The 17130-nt window shown below is 41.5% G+C and overlaps 1 protein-coding gene across 2 annotated transcripts in view; it reads left to right on the top strand.

The window, feature by feature from the left end:
• The first annotated feature begins 1644 nt into the window (after positions 1–1644).
• Positions 1645–17130, top strand: part of LOC126996624 (CCN family member 2-like) — a 179282-nt gene continuing 163796 nt past the window's right edge. Inside the window, exons 1-2 of one of the 2 annotated variants that reach the window (XM_050857295.1) lie at positions 1645–1719; positions 5153–5238. In XM_050857295.1, coding sequence (XP_050713252.1) covers positions 1688–1719; positions 5153–5238 — 118 coding nt within the window. In that variant the 5' untranslated portion in view covers positions 1645–1687. Of the gene's footprint in view, positions 1720–5152; positions 5239–16217; positions 16506–17130 lie in introns of those variants that run through there. The other variant, XM_050857296.1, reaches the window with a different exon arrangement.

Genomic DNA, 17130 nt, shown 5'->3' with positions numbered 1-17130 from the left:
AAAAGGTTTATTTACGGGGCAGGAGGAAGAAGGCAGCGGTAAAAGAGAAAGGGAAAAGAAAAAGGTGGATGGAGGCAGGGTGGAGGAGGGAGGGAGACTGAGTATGAGGTGACAATGAAAGGAAATGAAAGTGAGAAAGTGTGAAAGTGAGAATGAGAAAATGCAGAGGAAAGTAGCTAATCCTGCCACGTCTCGGTGTTAGGTGAAAACAATAAATAATATCAAGAAAGAAAGATAATGGTACCTAAACAGAACGAAAGAAGAAGACGAAAAAATACCAGCAAAAGATGATGGTGGTGACAATGCTAGGCTAATACAATAACATAAAAAATGGAGAAAAAATGAGGAAGAGAGAAAAAAGGTACAAAGATTTAAAGAAAGGAAGGCAGAAGAAAACGATAAATTACTAAAAATATGATGGTGGTAATGAAAAGAAGAATTAGTAGAAATCGAAGAAGAAATATAAATATACTCAGAGCCATTCTTTTTTTTTATCAAGAAACTGTAATGAATTATTTAATGCATGACCCTTAATAAAATAAATTGACTGCGTGAGAGAAATATGTAACACGGAATGAAAACGAATGTCATGGTTTAAATTGATAGGAGAGGAATGGATATGGGGACGTTGATAATTGATGTATGTGGCACTAAAACTCTTACTAAAACTCATTCTTTGTCTTTATCTATAGCAATCTGCCATTAGTTAAGGGCATTTGCTAGTAAGTGGATGTGTGTGCAGAGAGATGAAGTGTTATGCGTGATCCCGTGTGAGATGGTGATGAGTTGTGCCAGCTGCTGCTTGTAAAGACCCAGGTTCCTATTCTCATTATTATTTATTAGACGCTCTCGGCTTTCACAACAAATATTTCTAAAGGTCACAAAGGAGATGTGTCGGATTCTCATGCCTGCTTTTCACATTCACGGTGAAGAAGCCTTGTCAAACTATCACCACGGTCGCCTCCTGTGCTGTTAAGACAGTGTGTGAGACAGTGACTGGCTATTTCCCCGTTTCCTCGTTCTCTCTTCTATTTTCCAAGTTATGTGTGTGTGTGTGTGTGTGTGTGTGTGTGTGTGTGTGTGTGTGTGTGTGTGTGTGTGTGTGTGTGTGTACATAATTTACTATCACTAGGACTTCAAAGCTACCCGTGGAAATACTCACATACTCTACGAAAGTCTTATCAAATGTTGGTATGTAACCCCCAAAATGTTTGATCATATGGACTCCGCACCTTGGCTTACACAGTGACGGAGCTCATGCAGGTTGTCTTCACACACGGAACGAGAATCTGGATGCTGTAACTCTCTCTTAAAATGGTGCTCTACTTATAATTCCGGTTAAATCCCTTTGTTACTTTGGTTTCATTATCAGAATTACATCTCAAGTTAGTTAATAAATAAACCTTTGGCATCTTTTCCCTTCTCACCTCCCCTTGTCCCCTCACCTCCCCCGCCAATACTTTCTCTCTCTAGTCCCAGCGCCCCGCCCCCCACCACCCCGCGACGCACGGAGGGACTGCGCAGCGTCAGGTGTCAGTGTGCTTACGAGGTGGTTACAAGTGAGTGTTTGCTGCCACGTTGGAAGCCATCTTACAGGTAACATCCTCGGCCCCCCCCCCCCCCCCCCAACCTTCCCAAGTGCCGGAGCAGAACGGACCACGCTCCTGTCAAACAGAGGTGGAGGAAGATGGGTAAATCACTTGCCCGACAGTGGACTGGGTAAGTAATGGTTAACGATGGTAATTATGCTGCGGATGAAATGTACTGAATGCCTTGTGAAGAGACTATACTATGTACTATTTTCTTGTGCTCAACTCACAACGTTTTAAGAGATGAATGACTAGGTAGCCTACTATCGAAAATAAATGTTGAGGACGGTAACGCAAAATGTGAAATATATAGAATGCCTTGGGACGAGAATATAATTTCGTAGGCTACTATTTCCTCATATTCAACTCGCAACGTTTTAAAAGATGAATAATTAGGTAGCCTACTCCTGAAAATAAATGTTAAGCACGTGTTCTAAATCTGTGAAATATATAGAATGCTTTGGGACGAGAATATATGTACTGGTCTCTCGTATTCAACTCATAACGTTTTAAAATGAATGATCAAATAGCCTACTCCCTAAAATAATTCATAGCCACGAGACGCTTTAAGGTCTTAGACACCCACATTTGATAATGCTTTAGCAGAGATTATAAGCATTTCCTTTTAGCCTAGTAATAGTTTGACAAGGCTCCTGTAATATGAACATGAGAAAGCACTCATGAGAACTTGACTGATCTCCTCGATGGCCTTTTTTTGAAATAGTTGTGGTGAGTCAAAAGCGTCTGAGAATACGTGCTTTAATGTGTGAAACTGATATTCTGGTGCAACGCAAGCATCGGGTTTGACAAGGCTTCTGCAATATGAAAATGAAAAAAACGCTCGTGAGAACCTATCTAATCTCCTCTATGACCTTTTTTTGATATAGTTGTAGTGGGAGTCAAAAGCGCCTGATAATCGCGAATTTAATGTGTGAAGCTGATATTCTGGCGCAACGCAAGCATCGGCCGGTATCATTGTGTCCCTCGTGTTGGCCCCGCGGGAACAAGCTTGACGAGAGGGAGATATTAAGGGAAAACATTAATCAAGTGCGATCTACTGGCACGCATTGGACCGTGACGCCGGGGAAGGAAAGACTGGAATAGTGTGTGTGTGTGTGTGTGTGTGTGTGTGTGTAAGAGAGAGAGAGAGAGAGAGAGAGAGAGAGAACTCTGCATTAACCTGCTTTAAAAGAATTGTTTCCTTATATTTCGTACTTATAAGGGGGACAAGAGTTCTAAAGGAATGGCTAAAGGGCACAACGTCTTCGAGTCGTTTTTTTCTTCCTCGTGAATATCCTGAGTCGCTTTATACAGGCCAGAAAATGCAATGGCGAATTATATGTTTGAATCCATGACATTAATCCTCAACATCAGCGTGTCAGCGGTATTGCAGACCCCAATACACGTTTTCAAGAATTTTAGGGAAGACTTCGTTAATTTTCTGAACTTCCTCTGCAAGATTGTTCACCAGACAGCAGGCCGTCATTTCCAAGCCTATAGCCGGCAAAGATATATGTAAATTTGCCACGAATTTAAATTTAATCTTTGATTCAACAAATCAATCATGCAGAGTAAAAACATCCTGCAGATCTTTGTTTTTTTATCGGGATCACGTCTCCAAACAATGTCATTCTTTGCCAGATAAACTATTAACCTTCGCTGCCTTTATCCAGTCGTATGGGTAGAAGGACACGCTGATATCATGCAGCGTTCCCGTGGAGAGGTCGCACTTGGCACAACTTATGAAGCAGAACAAATTGTCTGCTTCCATACCTACCGTTTCAAAGGTCTGCTGTCGTCTGCACCTAGCGGCCAGTGCGCACCCTCAGGTGTAAACAAACTACCTCAACGGTGCTGTAGGGCCTAACGATTCCTGACGTAGGCACTGTTCTCTATAGGTACCACAGACCTTCCCCCTCCACATGTTTTCTCTTACCGGTAAGTTGAAGGTGATTAAAATGCGATTTATAGGTAACTGTCTTAGGAAATGATCAAAACACAAAGAGCTCATCGTGCTTGTCCAAGGGTGGTGGAGTGTGAGCAGCAATAGTAGTAGTAGTAGACTAGTAATAATAGTAAAAGTAAAGGTATAAATTGTTTAGGAGTAGTCGTAGTAGTAGTAGGAGGAGGAGAAAGGAGTAGTAGCAGTGATGTACTACTCTTGATGTACATACATTTAGATGTCTCTTCAAGACCATGGTAAGACCTCATCTTGAGTATGCTCAGTCAGTATGGTCCCCCTACAAGAAGAAGGCTATAAGGATTGTGGAAAATGTCCTGAGAATAGCATCCAAGTTATTACCAGGATTCAAGAACCTCACATATCCAGAATGACTGAAACAATTGGAGATACCAACAATGGCTTACAGAAGGCTAAGGGGAGACATGATTGATGTATATAAAATCCTCAAAGGTAAATATGATGAGGATGTGAACATCTAACTTGAGAGACATACAGGGCTGACACGTGGACACAAATTGAAGCTATGAAAAATGAGGTCCAGGACGCAAAAGAGGCAGATGTTCTTCAATTCAAGAGTCGTTGATGCCTGGAATAGCCTTCCCAAGGATGTAGTAGAGGCGGTGAGCGTGATATCATTTGAGAAACGTTTAGATAAGTTTTGGTCAAACCAACAAATTAAATATAATTTTGAAGAAAAATTGGTAACCACCCCGGCACACCACCTGAGTATCAGTTCTGACAGCGACAATGATCTGGACATAGAGGCCTAGCGTTGGCCTGCGTCCAGTAACACCGTAAGGTTCCGTAAGGTAAGGTAAGGTAAGTAGGAGGACGAGGAAGAGAAGTTGTAGAAAGACAGATAGCCAAGCAAACACAGCCAAACAGTCAGATCTAAGAGCAGTTCCTAGTCTGCGGGTTAATAATTCAGCAAAGTTTATGGTAAATCAGGCGGGAGGCGGGCGGCGGGCGGTGCAGCTGGGCGGTCTACCATCCACCAGTGTAAAGTTTGCTGTTGTAGTGACGTACTGACGCAGAAACGGGGAGGCTGAGTTACTGGACTGGCGGGCTTGTGTTGGCTAGAGTTATGTGAAGTATACGTCCCCTCCTGTATGAATATTAAACATTGTAATATATGATGAACTAGTTTCTTTGTTTAGTATTTTTAATGGAGGACTTAATCAATAGGAACTCGTATATTATAAGAGTGCGTGGTAGCGTTTCTGAAAGCATGATAATAGTGAGGGTGTGTGATATTTATGATGTAAGTAAGTGTGGTGTAGTTGTTCTTGCTATTCATATTCTTTGTTATTTTTTATTCTTGACCTCGTTCTTGTTTTGATGTTCTTATTTTCTTGTTGTTCTTGTTGTTCTTGATCTTATTCTAGTTCTTGTTTTTAATCTTGTTTTTCTTTTTCTTTTTCTTGTTCTTCTTATTTTTGTTCTTATCCTTGTTTTAGTCCTTGTTCATGTTATTGTTCTTGTTTTTATCGTTCTTGTTCTTCTTCTTCATCTTCTGTCATTGTTTTTTGATGGAGATTCTTCATGTACTCAATTTGATGACATGCCTGTACTGTACACCTGTCTTCTCCCTCCCTCCCAGGTACACCATCGCTAAGGGAAAGGCATTACGTGATTTCTCCTCCTCGGAACAATGCCTGGACGCCGTCTGCCACCTGAGTCACAAAGGTAAGTGGAGATTGTTGTTGTTGTTGTTGTTGTTGTTGTTGTTGTTGTTGTTGTTGTTGTTGTTGTTGTTGTTGTTGTCGTCGTTTATTGATGTTATTCCTTTGTCTTCTCTTCTTGTTCTTGTATTTTTTTCTTGTTCCTTTACTTCTTTTCTGCTTTTTTCTTTTTCTTTCTTATTTTTTCTTTCCTCTTCTTCTTCTTCATCTTCTTCTTCTTCTTCTTCTTCTTCTTCTTCTTCTTCTCATTATTATCATTATTATTATTATTATTATTATTATTATTATTATTATTATTATTATTATTATTATTATTATTATTATTATTTCCATCATCATTATTGTTGTTGCTGTCGTCAGTGCATATAATTGGGTCACTAATGTCTTCAAGCCTTTCAATCCCTTTCCAACGCAAGCTTAAATTTGGCCTAGTTACCCTCCTCCTCCTCCTCCTTGCCCTTTTACCTGCCAACAACGCCCCTGAAACCCCGCCACCCACCTCCCATGCTCTTATTTACGAAACTTTGTCATTACTTATAAAGAATTTCATTATTCCATCACCTTTCGGAACTTTGGCTTTCGGCAGTGCATATAATTGGGTCACTAATGTCTATGAGTCCCTATCCAACACAGGCTTGAATTTGGCCTAGTTACCCTCCTCCTCCTTACCTTATGTGCTGCCGACAACAACGTCCCTCCCGCCAACCCGCCACACACCCTCCCCTGCTCTTATTTACGAAGCTTTGTCATTACTTATAAAGAATTTCATTATTCCATCACCTTTCGGAACTTTGGCGCAATGAAGCACATTCCGCCAGATATTGCCGGACACGCCGTGAAGGTCGCCGCTCAAATATTGCGCCCGGGAACCTCTCTTTCTCCTTTCTCTCTTGCTCGCCCACTCTCCGGAGGCTGCAATATAGCAATTACCTTCACCCTTCCGCGGCGAAAAATAGAAGGTCGTGGGGCAAAAAGTGCTTCTTAATTAAACTTCTTCAGGAGCCTTGGGACTATGCGGGGTTTATTTTTCTTCCTGGAAACTACGTGTGATTTTTTTTTTAAGAGTTTTGGTAACGCGGCTCGATTTTTTTTATTGTGATTTATTTAGTTTTTGAAAGTACACGTGTTTTTTTAAAGTATTTTGATAACTATTCTTGGATTTTTTTTTATTGTGTTTTTTTTAAAGTATTTTGATAACTATTCATGGATTTTTTTTTATTGTGATTTATTTAGTTTTTGAAAGTACGCGTGTTTTTTTATAATTTTATTTTGATAACTACTCATGGATTTATTTAATTTTTACGTATGTCTTTTTTTTGTTCTCGAAGGTATTTTTTTTATTACGATGTTTTATTTTCGAAATTATGCATAATTTCTTTTTTTTTTTAGAATTTTGGTAACCGCATGATTTTTGTTTTTGTTTTTTTTGGCTCTCGAAAGCACGCACGCATTTTTTTTTTCTGTTATCGAACGTATAGATAAATATTTGTATGAAAGCCAAAGTGTTTCCATTTGTACGAGAATGCACATCCGTTTCATCCCGTTTCCATAAAGCTAGATACATTTTTTCGCTACCTTTTTCAGTGAGCAAAAATATAAAACAACAGACTCACTTTCATGGGGCTCTGTAGTACTATTGGCATGCGGGTTGAGATTCTTCTACCTTCGGCCTTTTATTCCTGTTGACTAATTTTTCCGTGAACGAGAGAGAATATAACCAAGCTCGCTATCACGTTCGGATGAGCTCCTGCCAGCGTGAGGGTAAAGAATCTACCCACTCGATAGTCAGTTATATATACAAAGATTCCATCACTTGAAATCGATGGAATATTAAGCGAAAACCATACATAAAGAGAGTAAGATATAAAGGAACACAATGGAATAACAAACAACAGCAGACCTGCTGGTCCTTACGAGGCTGTTTGTGACAAGCTACACTAACTATCTAATCAAAGGTGGAAGATGAAGGACAGCAAAGGCGAAGGCTCCTCCCCACCCCCTCATCCCTCCAGCCAAAGCTGGCAGGAAAGGAAAAAGAACCATGCAGCATGGAAAAACTGCATGGAAATTATGTAGGAAAGAGGAAAGAACTACCATTACTGCTACCACTAACCGGGCGATAAAAGCGGACAAGGACACCAGTATTCGAAAGAACTTAACGTTATTACGACAATGAGTAATATCTTAGTTGCTGGTTGGATTCAAAACACTTGTCTAATCTATTCTTGAAGGCCGTAACTGTTGTACTATCAACGACATCACAGGGTAGAGAGTTCCAAACATTAACAACTCGATTGAAGAAGAAGTGTTTAGCTTCGTGCGACGAGAATCTTTTACCACTTATCTTCAAATTGTGATTTCTTCTTGTTCTATTTGATCGATCAATTGTAAAGTAATCTTCCGCATTAATATCACTGAATCCTTTAAACATTTTAAACACTTCTATTAGATCGCCTCGCATTCTTCGTTTTGATAGACTGAATAAATTTACTTCTTTAAGCCTTTGTTCATATGATAAATTTCTCAACCTAGGAATCATCTTTGTTACTCTTCGTTGAACCAGTTCCAACTTTTCTATGTCTTTTCTGTAGTAGGGAGACCAAAACTGTACACAGTACTCTAGACGGGGTCGAACCAACGAATTATACAGTTTTAATATTACTTTTTCCGATTTATTATTAAAGACTCGTCCGATGAAGCCAACCAATTTGTTTGCAGTTTTAACTACCTCTGAACAATGCTGACCGGGCTTTAAATCGCTTGATATAGTGATTCCAAGATCCTTTTCTTTACTTACTGCAGAAAGTTGTTTGCCTTTCATTACGTACCGAACGCGATTGTTATTTTTTCCGATGTGCAACACTTTACATTTATCAACGTTAAATTTCATTTGCCATTGATTGGCCCAACGTGCAAGTCGATCTAGATCTGATTGTAAAGCTTCTTCGTCGAGTGTCGCAGTTACTTTACTAGCAATTTTTGTGTCATCAGCAAATTTTGATACTTTGCAAGTGAGCCCATCATCGATATCATTAACATAAATTAAGAAAAGCATGGGGCCAAGCACTGTTCCTTGAGGTACGCCGCTTATGACGTCGAGCCAGTTAGATGTAACACCGTTTAGAACTACTCTCTGTTTCCGCTCAGAGAGCCAGTCCACAAGCCAATTGTGAATGTTACCCGAGATACCGTGCGCCAATAGTTTGCTGAGCAATCGTTGGTGGGGGACCTTATCAAATGCCTTTTGAAAATCCAGATATATGATATCTACTGATCTGCTTTCATCGAACACCTCAAAAATATAATGAAAAAAATCAAGTAAGTTAGTTAAACACGAACGTTTACTACGGAAGCCATGTTGCGAATTATTTATCATATTATTTTCTTCGAAGAATTTCACCATATTGTTGCGAATTGTCTCCATTAACTTACAAACAATCGATGTCAGGTTAACTGGTCGATAGTTTCCTGGATGAGACTTTTCCTCCTTTTTGAAAACTGGTGTGACATTTGCAAGTTTCCAGTCCGACGGAACTTTTCCGGCTGTTAAAGATTTATTGAATATGATGGAGAGCGATTTACAAATTTGATGTTTGATTTCTTTTAAGACCCTAGGGGTAATTTTGTCTGGAACAGGAGCTTTGCTTACTTTAATCTTTTCAATTGTGCGTAAAATGTCACTTTCTACGATGAGCACGCCTCTTAACATCTTTTCGGTCCTTCTAACCTCCGGCGGATGAGGTGATAAACAATCTTCGTCGGTAAATACGGATGCGAAAAAGTTATTTAGGATTGTAGCCATTTCATTTTCATCGTTCGTGTGGTTACCATTATCATTAGCAAGCGGTCCGATACCACAAGTCAGTGACTTTTTATTATTTACATAGCTAAAAAGCTTTAGGATTAGATTTACTCGTTTCCGATATATATTCTTCAAGATTTTTCTTGCTTCGTTTTATTAATTTCTTGGTTTCGCGGCGAATTCTGTCCAACTCTAGTTTGTCAGCTTCACTCTGAGTTGATATGTATCTATTGTATACGTGTTTTTTAAGAGATAGGCTATTCTGAATTTCGTTATTCCACCATTTGGGTTTCTTCTTAAAAGCTGAACGTCTGTTACGATAGGGTACGCATATGCTTATGGCATTGTTCAATATTGTGGTGAAGGCCCCCGAAGATTTATCAATATCTGTTTCCGCCGAGATTTCAGTCCAGTCAGAATTATATAGAATTGATCGGAGTCTTACGAAATTCGCTCTCTGATAATCAGGCACCTTTTCTTTACTAGGAGTTACTTTACTTTCTTTCATATTGATGCTGAATGTGATTGTTCGGTGATCGCTAGAACTAAAAATTGGACCAACATTTACTTCGTTAACTAGATCAGCTGTCGCTGAAAAGATAAGGTCAAGTATATTATTTTCTATCTATACGATACAGTCAGTTATACAAAGAGTCCAACTACGATACTGTTTGATATATAAGGATTCCAACACCCTTGAAATCGAAGATGGAATAGTGTGAGCGAAAACCATACACAGAGAGAGCGAGCGAGATCCTAATTCAGCTTTTACGATGCGGTCATATATATAAAGATTCCAGTACCCTTAAGATGAATGGTATAGAGTATATATAGACTATTAGCGAAAGCCATATACGTAAATCAAGCTAGGTTCTGATTCTCATTACGATACAGTCTGATATCTATAAAGATTCACACCCACTAGAGATGGATGGAGTGTGAGGGTAAAGCATACAAGAAAGAACACGTTTGAGTGAATATATGACAGTCGTTTTTCTTCCGCCGTTCCATATTCGTCACCTTCGTAAACAAACCGCCTAAGTCATTATTTTCTACTTGTCAGGAAATCAGAAAAAGAACTGTCATTATCTCATTTGGCTTAAGATTTAGGCAGATATGAAAAAGGCTAATTCTAGACCACTCAAACCCTGAATGACGAAGGCAACTATACAAAAATGGGCGTCACATGTTGAAATATTGATGTAAACAAAAACCTGGAAATCGCTGAAAAAATGACTGAGGAAATTATTTTATGAATGCGGCGATATAGTTACGTTCTCCAGTGTGTACGATATTGTTTCCTCCTACGTGACCACCCATAATACGGTTTCCTCGCGTGTGCTTGCTGCGTCCTTGCTACTGGTCCCTTTTAGCATACGTACCCCGTCCCTGCCTTGATCGAGAGCGTCATTATTATTCCACGTCTTGCATATATAGTGTTGCATTCATTTCCTTGACGTCGCGTGGGATCGGAGGTGAAGGTGGGCATGTGGTGCAGGTGCTGGTGGAGGTGGTGTGAGGAGGTGGGTTATGAATAATGTGGTTGAGCTGGTGGAGAACGTGGTGGTAGGAGATGGTGGAGAGGGTGGGTGGTGAAGAGGATTGCCCGGTGAATGGTAGGGGTGAGGTCGTGGTGGTTGGCTGGTGGTGGTGGAGTGGTTGTTGGGTAGGTAGGTGAGTAGTGGTAGACAGTGTACTGGTGGTGGTGGTGGTGGTGGAGAGGGTAGGGCTTAAGTGGTTGGTTAACTGAAGTGGTTGTGAAGAGAGTGGAGGATGATAGTGTATGGTGATGGAGCGGGTTGTGGTGGTGGTGAGAGGATGGGATGGGATGGTGATGATGCTGGGTGGTGAGAGTGATAGGTTAGTATAAATGAAGCTTACCAACAAGTGACAATTAAAAGACCATCCAAGAAAAAGTCAAAGGGCGAATATGGAGACGTAGGTACAACTATTATGCTCTAAGGACGGACGCTATACAAGGAGGTCCTCTCTGTGTTCCGCTGCGGTGTGGTGCTGGGGAGGTCGTGTCGGGACGCATACAGACACAGCCAATATATTCTCGGATGAAATTAGCCCGCAATATTCCGGCCAGACTCCATCAGCGGCGCCTCACCTGCAATATAGGACGGCCTTGTCTCGGGAGGGAAGGAAAGGAGGAGGAAGGGACGAAGGAGAACCTGAGTGTGTGTGTGTGTGCGTCATTGTCTCTGCTAAAATGAATTCCCAGTGTCTTCGTGTCCTCCACATTCATTACTCCTCTCTGTATGATGCACCTTATGACGAGGAAGATTCTGCTTTTGCTTATTACCTCTTAGCTGTACGTGTTTACCTTTGACGTTTGCACTTCTTAGTACTGATGGCCAAATGCATTCTACAGCAAGATAGAGATATTAACAGGGGGAATACAACAAGAGGGATGATTGGCTGTGTAATGTAAATAGTGTTGGGAGTATTTAGCCTTTATTCAACGTTTGCACTTCTTTTATTGGTATATATATTCATTCTACAGCAAGAGAGAAAAAGAGATGGTAAGTAAGAGGAATGCATCAGTGAGGAACAAAGTTGTGAAGTTAATAGAGTAAGGAGTAATTACTTTTATTCAACGTTTGCACTTTTTGTTGATGCTCATATTCATTCTCAGCAATATAGAAAGAGATTGTTAAAAGGAGGAATACATCGGTGAGGAATGACGGTGTAAACTTAACAGTGCAGAGAGATATATACTTGTTGGAACAGCATTTAAAACTTTCTTGGTCGGCGCGCAACTCTCCCAAACAGAGGCAATATTTTTCGACCGGGCAGTGAGGCGGTTAAAGTATAAACGAGCGCAAAACAAGCAGGAGAAAGAGCTTAGGACACACGCCACTAGATCTTCGTCGTGTTAGGAAGAGGAGCGCACAGATACACAACTAAAACGATATGCTATGTGAGAGAAGGCAAAGAAGGGTGGAAGTGTGTGTGTGTAGAGACATGAAGAGAACCAGCAAAGGACACACGCCACAAGGTCCTCTGCTCTTTCGCTCGTCTTCTTCCTTTGTATACAAGTCGAACATTCAACACTTAGCATAAGTTCCAGGTCGTTGCCAGCGCGTATACAAACTTTCCAAAACGGAGATGCATTTTTTTTTGCCAGCCACTGAGTTAGGTAATAATAATAACAGTAGTAATGATAGTTTAACTTCACCCTATGCATATAAAAAGGTGCAAACAGTAAATGAATAGCAACGAAAGGAGAGCAGGGATACAATGCTACTCTCGATTCATTCTCGGGTGAATGAATAAAAACATTAAAATCAACTCAAATCGATCATGGGGAGATTTTCAAAGCTGCATCTGAGTACATACGTGTAGAGGGCAGCACTGTACTTCTCGGTCTCGGTCTCGGTCTTGGGCTCTGGGTGTGGAGTGAAATGCTAGGCCATGTTAAGTGAAGCGCTGTATACCTGTGTTGAGAAAGCGTAAGTCAAGTGTGGGGGAATCGGCTTGCTGTGGATTAAGTGGCGGATTGAGTGAGGCCGCGTGATGAGACGGCGGTGGGTGGAAGGAAGGAAGGAAGGAAGGGTGAAGGCTCCTCTGTGAGTGTGTGTGTGTGTGTGTGTGTGTGTGTGTGAGAGAGAGAGAGAGAGAGAGAGAGAGTCAGTGTGCGTGTGTGGAAGGAAGGCTAAGGGCAGTATGTGTATGTGTGTAGGTTTGTGTGTTTGTGGGAGGAGGGCTGAAGGGAATTGTGTGTGTGTGTATGTGTGTGTGTGTGTGTTTGTGTGTGTGGAAAGAAGACTAAAGGTACGAGTATGTGTGTGTGTCTCTGTGTCAAAAGAAGGAAGGGGGGTAAAGGCTCGTGTGTCTCTCCGTGTATGTGTGTGTGTGCAAAGGAACTCTCGTTTTTACTCCGGGCCCGAGCGGAGTCAGATGGAACCATTCACAAAGCGGCGAAATGGCATGGCTGGCGAGGCGGGAGACGGAAGAAGAATGTCGCTTAGAGGAATACAGTGAAGAGAGAGAAAGCGAGCGAGAGAGAGAGAGAGAGAGAGAGAGAGAGAGAGAGAGAGCGAGCAGTCGTGGATAAGCGCTTAGAGATAATAGAATGAAAAAAATATACCCTCCTACGGTTTCTATCCTTCTCTCTGTACCTTTATCTCCAGTTTCCTTTCTGACCGTTCTATTTCTGCTGTGGTAGACGGTCACTGTTCTTCCCCTAAACCTATTAACAGTGGTGTCCCACAGGGTTCTGTCCTATCTCCCACTCTCTGTTGTTCATTGATGATCTTCTTTCCAAAACGAACTGTCCTATCCATTCCTACGCCGATGATTCCACTCTGCATTACTCTACTTCTTTTAATAGAAGACCCACCCTACAGGAACTTAACGACTCAAGGCTGGAGGCTGCAGAACGCTTAGCCTCAGACCTTACTATTATTTCCGATTGGGGCAAGAGGAACCTGGTGTCCTTCAACGCCTCAAAAACGCAGTTTCTCCACCTATCCACTCGACACAATCTTCCAAACAACTGTCCCCTATTCTTTGACAATACTCAGCTATCACCATCCTCAACACTAAACATCCTCGGTCTATCCTTAACTCAAAATCTCAACTGGAAACTTCATATCTCATCTCTTACTAAATCAGCTTCCTCGAGGCTGGGCGTTCTGTACCGTCTCCGCCAGTTCTTCTCCCCCGCACAGTTGCTGTCCATTTACAGGGGCCTTGTCCGCCCTCATATGGAGTATGCATGTCATGTGTGGGGGGGTTCCACTCACACAGCTCTCCTTGACAGAGTGGAGTCAAAGGCTCTTCGTCTCCTCCTCATACTGATAGTCTTCTACCTTTCAAATTCCGCCGCCATGTTGCCTCTCTTTCTATCTTCTATCGATATTTTCATGTTGACTGCTCTTCTGAACTTGCTAACTGCATGCCTCCTCTCCTCCCGCGGCCCCGCTGCACAAGACTTTCTACTCATGCTCATCCCTATACTGTCCAAACCCCTTATGCAAGAGTTAACCAGCATCTTCACTCTTTCATCCCTCACGCTGGTAAACTCTGGAACAATCTTCCTTCATCTGTATTTCCTCCTGCCTATGACTTGAACTCTTTCAAGAGGAGGGTATCAGGACACCTCTCCTCCCGAAATTGACCTCTGATTTTGAACACTAACCTCTGTTCTGGAGCAGTAAGTAGCGGGCCTTTTTTTTATTTTTTTCATTACGCCCTTGAACTGTCTCCGTAGCTGTAAAAAAAAAAATATATATATATGCATGAAGAAGGAAAAGTAAGGAGCAAGGAAGAAAAAGAGAGAAAGATGGGCTGAAAGGGAAGGGAAGATAAGCACTGAGAGTAAGTTTAGAGAGCGCGCAGTCGTGAATAATCGCATGAAAAAAAAGTTAAAAATAAAGTTGTATTTAAGTAGAAAAGGGAGAAAAAAGAAAGAGGCAAGGATGGCACGCATAAAAGAGAGAGAGAGAGAGAGAGAGAGAGAGAGAGAGAGAGAGAGAGAGAGAGAGAGAGAGAGAGAGAGAGAGAGAGAGAGAGAGAGAGAGAGAGACCATTGGTAGAAAAAAATACGAAATCAATCATAACAGCAAAAACAACAATGATAGTAACAATAACAGTAATAGTAACAACAATAATAGAATAGTAACAATAACAATGATGGTAACAACAATAATGAATATAATAGTTACAAAACAGAAGGATACACGAACTCTACACGAAGCCAGTCAGTCAGCCTACACGTGGCAGCTCCTGAGAGTGTTTTATTCACTAAATCTCCTCCCCATCCATGAATCAATTGAACTGCCATTTAAAACTTTCAGTCGTACTTGCATCAACTCCGTGTCTGTTTTATTCAGTCCAGGGAGGGAAGTAGTCTTTAACTATCTCCTGGCGGGCATTTATTGTTGGTGTTATTTTGTTTTTTGCCCTGGATCTGCCTCTTTGCTGAAAAAAGTGAAATAACACTGAATTCGCCCAACTTATGCTCATAGCTATACGTGTCCTGATATCTTTTGCAGTGTAGGATCCTTATCTAAATCATCTCTATTAATCTAACCAACCGTAACTATCCTAATCTCACCCCCACATTCCTCACCTTACCTATTCTCACCTTACCTTACTTAACGTAACCTATCCTTGCCTAACCTAACCTAACCTAATCTCTCCTAACCTTAACTAACCTAACCTTTCCTAACCTTACCTAACCTAACCTCACCTAACCTTATCTAACTCAACCACACTTGACCTAATCCGGCCTATACTTACCTAACCAAACCATACCTCCCTTAATCTACCTGACTCTATCTGACCTCACATAACCTAATCTCACCTACCTTTACATTCCTTAACCTACCCTTACCTTTCCTAACCTAACCTAACCTAACCTAACCTAACCCAACCCCACCTCACCTAACCTCACCCTACCTGACCTTGCGTAACCTAATCTCACTTGGATATTACTTCACCACTCCACTGCCTAAAAAGCTCCCCCCCTTTCCTCCCGTGAAATACAAAAAGGCGTTGGTTGTAATAATAGTAATAGTAAATCTCGCCCGGGGGAGCGCTGAGTGCATGGTAATTTATTTTGTATGTTGTAATCGAGGCCGGAAACTGTTTACAAAGCCAACAGTGTGAGAGGGGAGGCGAGGAGAGAGAGAGAGAGAGAGAGAGAGAGAGAGAGAGAGAGAGAGAGAGAGAGAGAGAGAGAGAGAGGCAGAGAAAGATACAGACAGACACAGGTACAAAGATAGGCGAAACTTTAGACAGACAGAAACAGAATCATACACAGACACAGACACAGAGACAGATATAGACAGAGATAGAAGCAGAGAAAGTCATAACGACATAAAGTCCCTCATAAGCAAAGATACGCAATATACACCAATCAGCAAGTGTCCCAAGTGACCCTATGTGCCAATCCCCTCCCTCGTCGCTCCCCGTAACACTGTCCTCCGCGTTACCAAGACTAGCGGTCACTTCACACCTAAAAAACAGCATCAGCAGCCATCCACGTGCATTACATAACAGAGGGAGGCGCCGCGGCCTCCTCACCATCGAAACCATTGATAGATTTCTGGAGGAGTGTTTGTGAAGGATAATGGAACGGAGGCAAGGGCGAGGGTGCCACACGCCGCCAGCCCCCCGACGCTATAAGTGAGCTCGCACCTGTGTAATGGCTCAGTGTTCCGCGCGAGGCTGAGGTGTGAGTGCGTCCCTGCACCGCCCAGCCGGCATTGCCCGTGTAAACTTGCATACCAGTGGCTCGTGGGACCGACAGATTAAAACAGACGCAGTTGAAATTTTAACAATGCGGTTCATGATAAAACTTTTCGCGGTATGATTTTGTTTGTATACGTTACGGCAAAACGCTGAAATAAGAGAGAGAAAAAAAAATTAACGAGAACTTATATATTAATGCATGACAAAGGATTGACAAGAGCTCACTTAGTTCACCTGTCGTGCTCCTAGAAGGCCATTAACAGGTAAGGTGCAGCGAGCGTCCAACGGCATGTAGTGTGCTATGTAAAGCACTCACGCACGCACACACACACACACACACACACACACACACACACACACACACACACACACACACATCAATTTATATATTTATTTACTTATATATAAGATTCGTGATGAGACCTTACCAAGAGTTCGCACACACTTGATTACATAATGATTTTTTTTGCAAACTTTGATATTTTACGTTACACTGTTTGACGTGTACACAGACTCAGGATATACACTGTGCTATTTTGAGGGAGGAAGGTCGTAAGGGAAGAATGGTCGTAAGGATAAGGGAGGAATAAAAATGTATAGAAAAATAAGATTAGGAAGAAGGGTCGTAAGGGAAAAGGAATAAATAAAAATGTCTAAAAAGTGGAGAGGTTGAAGAAAATGAGTCGTAAGGGAAAATAGAGAAATAAAAATATATAAAAAAGAAGAGGAGGAAGAAAGGCCGTAAGAGAAAATAAAAAAAATGATTAGCGGGCTTTTTTGTCTTGATATTTCTTTTGCCTTTGAACTGCTTCCTTTGCTCTAAAAAAAAAAAAAAAGTTGTATAAAAAGGAGGAGGAAGGGGGAGGAGGAGGCGAGCGGTACATGATG

This window comes from Eriocheir sinensis, chromosome 10 (genome assembly GCF_024679095.1).
Source record: "Eriocheir sinensis breed Jianghai 21 chromosome 10, ASM2467909v1, whole genome shotgun sequence".
NCBI lineage: Eukaryota > Metazoa > Arthropoda > Malacostraca > Decapoda > Varunidae > Eriocheir > Eriocheir sinensis.
This window is presented reverse-complemented; position numbering and strand designations above follow the sequence as displayed.